General features: G+C 38.5%; 1 protein-coding gene across 1 annotated transcript in view; it reads left to right on the forward strand.

Moving 5' to 3' along the window:
- ZNF512 (zinc finger protein 512) overlaps positions 1-7,931 on the forward strand; it is a 32,277-nt gene extending 24,346 nt beyond the window's left edge. The window contains exons 11-14 of the mRNA XM_008584220.1: positions 308-409; positions 1,428-1,490; positions 2,952-3,050; positions 5,940-7,931. Of these exons, the coding sequence (XP_008582442.1) occupies positions 308-409; positions 1,428-1,490; positions 2,952-3,050; positions 5,940-6,248 (573 nt within the window). The 3' untranslated portion in view covers positions 6,249-7,931. The remainder of the gene's footprint in view (positions 1-307; positions 410-1,427; positions 1,491-2,951; positions 3,051-5,939) is intronic.
- The last annotated feature ends 953 nt before the right edge of the window (positions 7,932-8,884 follow it).

Below are 8,884 nucleotides of genomic sequence, written 5' to 3' on the forward strand. Positions count from 1 at the left end.
AAAAAAAAAAAAAAAATTCCTGAAATTCTGAATCTGTTTTTTTCCTTCAAAATCATATTCGCATTTCCAACCAAATAAATGTTTTCTTAAAAAAAAAGAAAAATCAAACTTTTCTAAGACTAAACAATAGACAGTTATACTTACCAGTTTCAGGAACCTCAGAGGGTCTTACATCTTACAGTTTTTTTGTATATGCAAATGTACTGTGAACTTCATACTTACATAACCTGAAGAGCTGAGTGTGAAACTTTGGGGTATTTTCGTTGGGAATTGGATTCCTCCAAACAAGATGTTTTTTGTCTTATAGTTAAAATATACTCGCCCTGGGCTACCTACCTTCAGCCAGGAAGTACTACACAAATGGAAGTCAGATATCAAGAAGTATCATCGCATTCAGTGTCCTAATCAGGTGGTTCTTTCTCATTCATTTATTCAGTAAATGTTTATCAAGCTTCTGCTGCTGTTTCGATTATTAATTCCTTCATGACAAAGCACCTGAATCTTAGTGGCTTAAAACAATTATTTTAATTGCTCACAAATTCTCTAGATTAGTAATTTTTTCAGGACTCAGCAGGGAAGTTCTCCTGCTATCCATGGCATCAGCTGGGATCACTCATGGAAGTGCATTCAGCTGGATGCTCAGATGGAACTGGAATGTCCAAAATGGTTTCTGTGCAGCTGCCTTCAGCTGGGAGCTCTGCTCTTCGTATGGCCTCTCCCTCTAGCAGTGTAGTTAGACTACAAGCAGGGAACATAGTGACTGACTTCTCAGAGATAGTATTCAAGAACATGAAAGCAGAAGCTGCAGATCTCTTAAGGGCTAGCTTCAGAATTTGCACAGCATCACTTCCATAACATTCTGTTGGTCAAAGTAATCACAGGGCTAACCCAGATTTAAAGGGAGGGTAAATAAACTCTACTTCTTGATGGGGAGAGTGGCAGAGAATTTGCAGCCATCTTTAAACTACCAAGGCTGTATATGCAGTATGTTGGTGAGGAGTAAATATAAAAGAAGTGGAAGACACATTTGCACTAAATACAGCAGATTAAAAAGAAAAAATCTAGCCATACAATTTTCTGTGTTTCTTTTAAGTGTCAGAGAAAGTATGAGGGTACCAAAAAGTTCATGGATATATTCATATTATCTTTTAATTCTATTTTTCCATGAACTTTTCGAAGTACCCTCCTACCAGGGAAAGGAATGGCTTAAGCTTTTGTAAACTTGCTTACCTTCTTTTTCTTTTCCTTTAACTTTCCTTGGTTTTCCTTCTTGCTCTTGAGGCTTGCATGTGGATTCTTTCTTTGTTTTGTGGCACTAATTATTGGTCTTCTTCCTTCATATGTGGAGTTGGTCGTGTGAATGGCCAGATTGCTATGAGAAGGTTGCTGTTTGGCATAGTCTTCACATTATTTTTTCTCTTTTTCAGGGATGCGAGGCAGTCTACAGTAGTGTATCTGGCCTTAAAGCTCACCTGGGCTCTTGTACATTGGTCTGTAACTTTTGAACTTAATATCTTAACATATCCTCTAAAATAGTCTGACATGGAAGAGAATTCAGTTTAGGTGAACAGCTAGTTGCCTTGTTTTATGTCCCACAGATTCTTGGTCTGTTATTGAGTGGGATACCAGGATATATCCAAGACTCAGAAAAGGCCAACATAGCCATAAGTCATATTAGTTAAGGGAATTTGGAGAAAAATATATTAGTTCTGAGTCCCTACCAGCGGTTTAACTCCTTTCACCTGACCCTCTCCCACATTGGGCCTGCACTGTCTTACTGGGCTTTAAACTTTCTAGAATCAACTTGTATGCGCTTATCTGGATTAATGAAGAGCCTCCAAGCCCATCTGAACTGTACTGGCCTCTGGGGATGGGAGGTGGGATACGGTGTCAGGCTAACAGCCATTCACCTCACTGGATCTTTTCCATGTTGACCCAGGTGTCCTATAACTCACCAGCCATGGGAATTGCTGCCACTTTCCAATCCCATTTCAGAAGTATCTCCTCACACAAAGTGAGCACCATGGAAACCTGAAGCTTCAGCAGGGGAGAGAATTTTCAGTTCAAGGCAATAAGAGAGTTGTAGGCATCCAAACCAGATCACTCCAGGAATGCTTAGAAGTGTGTCATCTTGATCCTATTTTTTGAGTCCTTAAAACTAGGTATTATGGATGATACTCTTCTAATTGTGGATTTCTGAGGCACTTTTTGCAGCAGTGGATCATTATGGGAAAAATTACACATTGGTTGTGTTACAGCACGTTACAGCCATGGTACAGGGAACTCTCAAGGAGAGGCAGGACACCAAGGCTTGTAGTAAGAAGCACAGTTTATTGATGCTAGCAACAGCTCAGTGGACTTGTGTCACAAAGGCTGAGCCCCGAATGCAGTGGGGCTGTCTCTTTTATATTGTTATACTTTCAGTTTTTTACATTGGGATAAAGGGTGACCTTATATGGTTATAACTTCCTTTTAGGTGGGAAAAGTTCTGGGCCGTTTAGCCATTACAGCAGGCGGGACTCAGCTGGGCATATATGCTAACAGGGCAGGGTGCAGTCAGGAGAGCACTCAGGAGAACACTGGTGCCTCAGTTCCTTTGTTGAACTTTGGGAGTTTGATCATTTTGGGGGAGGAACAAAGAGAACTTGGAAGTGAAGTGAAAAGAACATGGGAAGGTAGAAAAATGTGGCCTGTTACATAATAAAAGAAGGAGTATGTCAGGTCTTGTTGAAGGTGAAGTGGGTGTTTGGTACCGAGCTGCATTAGGATAGATTTATATTGGTGACAGTCTGTCCAAGCTGGTTTTCCTAAAGAGATTGCTGTTTTGGATCTTTTGCCTTCTTATCTTTGCTGAAGTAGAATCCTTTCTTTTCATCTGTAATATTTCTACACATGGCCCAGAAATGTGTTTCTGAATTTACCAATAATTCTCTTTTCTCTCTTGGAAATAGGGAAACTTTGTGGCTGGAAAATACAAGTGTCTTCTATGTCAGAAAGAATTTGTGTCAGAGAGTGGTGTCAAGTATCACATCAACTCTGTCCATGCTGAGGTGAGGTCTCTGCTTTCCCATAGTGTTTTTGTAATCCTATGAACCTGATATGTAAGACGTAAGAGAGTTGGACATTGTCCCTGTTTATATGCGCTAGGACCGTCAAGAAAAGTAACTCTAAAATGGTTACCAGAGATGTTGGAGTTAAAGTACTCATCTAAAATTAGATGTATAATTTGTGAAAGTTTTTGAAATCACTGTGACTATGAGCATCCTTGAACTCTTCTAATTCTCTTAAATCCAATTAAATCAGGCATTTGGGAACCAGGTTGAGTTTACATGTTTGTAATTTATGTTTCACAGTACTCTATAGTTCCATGCATTCTAGCATTCTAATATCTTCCAGCAACCTGTTTTTAATGCTGTTTATAATACTACATAAAACAACTATAAAGGAATTTTTGAGACAATCGGGGAAATTTGAATACTGACTATATTAAATAATAGTACATATTGTATCAATGTTAACATTCCCAAATGTGATCATTGTATTGTAGTTATGCAGGAGAATACCCTTGTTCTTAGGCAGATACACACATGCTGAAGTATTTAGGGAGGAAGTATCAGGATGTCTACAACCAATTTGTAACGGTTCAGCAAAAGAAAGAAGGAAGGAAGAAAAGTAGGATGAAAGAAAGGAAGGAGATTAACAATGGTAAATCTAGGTGTTCATTGAACAATTATAACTTTTCTGAAGGTTTGTGATTTTTCAAAATTAAAAAATAAGAAAAAAATGTGTATAAAAATGCTTTGAAGTTCAGAAGGTCAAAGTTTCTCCTGCGGAATGTTTCTTAGTAGCACAGGTGAACAGAGAAGTTGTTTATTATATAATTAAATAACCTTACTGCAAAAGCTTAAGTAGTGTGCATTCTTTTGGAATATCTTACCACAGAAACTATTGTTGCCTGATTAAAAAAGAAATACATGGAGCACCTTCAGCTGTTTTCTGCCCTCAAATTTAACAGTTCCTAACAATGTCAGCTTTAATTAATTTCATCAAATGTGGTTCCTGTTGCTTTACTGGTTTTAGCTTTGGGAATCCCTGATCAAAATCTGAGCTTTCTTCTGAAAGGCATTTATATCTTTTTAATAATAATGTATCTTTTTACGCTTCAGGAAGTATTTGAAAGATAATTCTGTCCTGACAAAATCTGGCCTTTGTATAGTTAACTGGTTTCTCTGGTTTCTTCCTAAAAAGTTGGAACCAACAAATTTCACTTAGTTTGGGGCTTGCTCCTAGGCATTTGTTCATTGATTTATGCCTATATGTACGAATTTTATGGGTGGTAAAACATATTTATTCTGTTCCTTCTTCACTGTGTCATGTTTTCTTACACTCCTTTTTTAACAGAAAATTTTAAAAACATGAACACAGAGAAAATAGTATAAAGAACCCAATGTACTGTCAGCCAGCCTCAGCAGTCATCAGAGTATGGTCAATCTTGTTTCCTTTATAACCTCACTTACTTTTCTTCTCCTGTGAAGGATGATTTTAATGCAAATTCCATGTAATGTTTCAGCCATAAATGTTTATTTCAATATGTATCTCTCAAAGATAAGGACTCTTAAAAACATAATCACAAACATCATTACACCTAAAAAAATTAAGTGATTCTTTGATATCATCATATACCCAGTCATAATTTAAATTTCCCTGATTCTCATAATTTTTTTCGAGTTGGTTTGTTCAAATCAGGATCCAAAAAAAGGTCCATACACTTCATTTGTGTGTCTTAATCTAGAGCAGCACTATCCAGTGTAATGTGAACTATGTATGTAATTAAAAATTTTCTAGTAGCCATATTTTAAAAAGTATAAAGAAAACAGGTAAAATTAATTTTAATAATTTATTTGATCAAGTCTTTGAAATTTGGTGTGTATTTTACATTGAAAACATATCTCAATTTGGACTAGCCATACTTAAAGAGCTCATTAGCCATATTTGGCCAGTGGCTATCTCATTGCACAATGCAGGTCTAAAAACTTCTTCCTTTTTTTTTTCTTTTTCCCCTTCCCTTTATTTGTTGAAGAAATCAGGTTATTTGTTAGGTACATATACCCACGTTCTGGATTTTGCTGATTGCATCCTGTAGTAGTGTTCCACTATCCTAGCTGTTTCCTATAAATTGATAGTTAGATCTAGAAGATTGGTTAGATCACTTGATTAGGTTCAAATTCTTTTTTTTTTTTTTTGTGGCGAGAATACTTCACAATTAGATTTTATGTCCTCCATCCCTTAATTTTTTAAACTGAGGCCCAAAGAGGTTAAGTAGTTTGTCCATGGTCACATAGCTCGAAACAGAGCTGGGATTTGCACCCAGGAGGTCTGGCTGCAGAATTCATGCTCTTAGCCACTACTATCATGAAACAAAAATCTCCTATTGCTCAGTGCTTTACATCTCATGATATTTATACTGATGGAGATAAACAGGTAGGATGATGCTGAATAAGCAGACTGTGTAGATCATTTATTAAAGTACTCAGAATCATGTCTTATACAATATATGCTTATAATAACTGCTCTGTATTGGATTTCTGCAACATAAAACACAAGAGTTCTAGGGCCGGCCCGTGGCTCACTTGAGAGAGTGTGGTACTGATAACACTAAGGCCACAGGTTTGGATATTCGGATCCCTATATAGGGGATTGCCAGTTAGCTCACTTGGGTTAGCGTGGTGCTGACGACACCAAGTCAAGGGTTAAGATCCCCTTACCAGTCATTTTCTAAAAAACAAAAGAACACAAGAGTTCTAAGCTATGGATCCATATTATTTCATTCTTAACTGTGTTCTGCCCTAATTGTGCCTTTTTTCCCATACTTCCTACAACCCTTCTTTATGCTCTGCACTGTGTTTTGACTGGATGACATTTCTGTCTTGCCTCTCTAGGATTGGTTTGTTGTAAACCCAACAACAACCAAAAGCTTTGAAAAGCTGATGAAGATAAAGCAGCGGCAGCAAGAAGAAGAAAAGCGGAGGCAGCAGCACAGGGGCAGAAGGTCCCTAAGAAGGCGGCGGCAGCCTGGCATTGAGCTTCCTGAGACAGAGCTGAGTCTTAGAGTAGGGAAGGATCAGAGGAGGAATAATGAGGAATTGGTAGTGTCTACCTCCTGTATGGAACCAGAGCAAGAGCCAGTGCCAGCACAGTTCCAGAAAGTAAAGCCCCCAAAGACTAATCATAAACGAGGAAGGAAATAGGCAGTCAGTGTGAAAAGTGCTCCTAGGAGAGTGGATGAGATGCTGGTGTCATGGGGACCTATGCTGGGAGGACTGAGTCATGGGGCTGAATGAAGATTCTTCCAGCTGTTTGTGTAAGGCTGTAACTTTCTCAGCTCCTTTCACCTGTGTAAATTTCACTGTCTTCCCTACTTATTCACTTTCATCCCCCTCCCCACCCCCTTTTAGTAGGTGTTCTTGCTATTCCTCATTGGAGTCCTCTTGTTTTTCTCTTATCTTGCCCAAAGAGCTCCCTCTTAAGGCCAACTCTAGGCCCGTCTTGCCCTGTACAAGACTGAGAAAACTGTTTGGTTGTCCTTTCCTTCCTGGGGTATAGAATGTTCTTAGAAGCTCCATTGATTTAGTAGTCATGCTGTCATCTAGCTTATAAAATGATTCCAAACTAATTTTTTAAAACCATAACCGATTTATCATTTTGTATTTGTGATATTACAAGCCTAGAAAGCTAGAACTGTTGTCACTCATGTAATAAAGTTACCCTGTCTCCTTGGGAAACAAACTTTATGGAGGCTGTTTGTCCTCTCAATATGGGTTTAGGATTGAAAATAAGAAAATGGACTTAGAATAAAAGAGCTAGAACCTCCATACACTGGTTATACTGGAAGATATTTTGTTTGTACCAAGTAGCAGTGATTAACTAGCCCCACAGGCATGGAAAGCAGACTTAGGAGTAATGTGTCCCAAACATTAAAATGACTGGAAAGAAAAAGTAGAAGCAGCAATAAATACTGCCCCAACTTTCCTGGGGCCTGTGGCCTCATCTGTTGCTATGATCAGTGCCCTCCTGAAGCTCCTTTGGTTTTTAAGATAGAGAAATATCACATTGCACCTAATATTTTGACAAAGTATCCTATCCAGTATCCTTATCGAGTGCTTCTGGTAAGATTGGAAATCAAAATGCGCATTCCTTCTCCCCTGGACTTTACCTCAGTTGTTAGTCTACACCCCACTAAGTCCTTACCCACCCCTTTAGCCAACCCCTGTCTCTGAATTTTCTGAGAATATTGTCCTTCTATCCTCTTTTATATATGAAGTTCTATCCTCTTTATATCCTGAGACCTTGACACCAGATGTAGATATTTATCTGGAGCTGAAAAGAAAACAATTTTTTTTTGTATCTCTTGCCTACCTGGTAATGTTTAATGGACTATTTCTCTTTGAGGGTGGCTTTCTCTGGAGTATTGGTTAGAGCAGCTTTGTTGTCGTGTTTCTGGATTCTCTTTCACCTTTTGCATAAATATTGGTCTTATATATCCTTGCATTTTTGTGGCATATGTCACATAAAAATTTAACCCTGACATGGACAAATACTACCTTTTCAAATTCTGAAAGGCTATTACTACTCTTTAACTTTCTGTTCTCTGTGCTCCTCCAAATAGCTTTAAAATGTGGGCTTTTGTGAAGACCACTTTCAGACAAGGGAGCATTGAAACCTGAATTGTATACTGCCAGAATAGGTAGTTTTGAAACAAGTGAAGGATGTGGTGTATCCACTCTACATTTTCATTGGCAGTTGTGCCCTTAAAGCCCTTTCAGTAAAGGATTGTCAGGGAGGAGAAATAAAGAAGCTATGTTAATTTCTGGTGAGTAAGATTGGGGGGATGTTTGGCAATGACAAAAGAAATAAATGACTCTCGGTTAAAATGTTTCCAGTTATTCTTTGACTCCGATCTGCTACATGACTCCTGACACTATGGGGGTAATAAGATGGCTAGACATGGGGATGAGTTTGAAATAAGTTCCAAATGCAGTTGTCCCAGTAGTTCTTTAGTTCCTGAAATCTGCTGGTTAAAATGAATCATTTGAGATTAAAGTGAAGTGGTATGGGAAACTTGCCCAGTCTTATGCGAGGCCCTTGCAGGTACTACTATTCTTTTTCCTTCTCAAGGCCAGGGATCAGCAAGACTCAGTATAGACTATCCTAATCACACTATTGAGTTTTTAAGTTTTTGTAAAAAATTCATTAGAATAACAAACTAAGTTTGACAATATCAGGTATATCTAGGTTGTGGAGCAGTGCAAACTCTCTTGCACAGTTTGAAATGTAAATTGGTGTAGTCACTTTGAAAATGATTTGGCAATATCTAGGAAAGTTGAAGATATACCCTATGACTCAGCAGTTTCACTCCTAGGTATGTACAGAGAAATTCCTCTCGCCTGGGTGTTCCAAGAGACATAAAACAAGATGATTATTGCAGTACAGTTTACAATAGGGAGATACTGGAAATGTGTATCAGAGACTATTAGCAGTCCACCAAAATCTGCTCTCACCTTCCAAAGTTATAGGATTGTAGGACAAATGGCTAGACTACATTTCCCAATTGCCTCCCCTTACCCCCCTCTCTAGTGAAGTACCCCTTCACTTCTTTTCTGTGGAATGTGAGTGGAAGTGATTTGTCACTCACTTCCAGGCTAGAATTTGGTGAGTGAGTGTCTCCATGCTTGCTTTTGCCTTCCTCCAGGTGGATGCACACAATAATGGGGTCCTAATGGAGGAGAGCACAAAATGGAAGATAGTTGACTCCCTGAATCACCCTGTGACAGAGAGCCACTTGCAGATGAGGAACATCATGAGACTGTTATGAGGGCGAGAAATG

The sequence above is a fragment of the Galeopterus variegatus genome, unplaced genomic scaffold (genome assembly GCF_000696425.1).
Source record: "Galeopterus variegatus unplaced genomic scaffold, G_variegatus-3.0.2 Scaffold3176, whole genome shotgun sequence".
Taxonomy (NCBI): domain Eukaryota; kingdom Metazoa; phylum Chordata; class Mammalia; order Dermoptera; family Cynocephalidae; genus Galeopterus; species Galeopterus variegatus.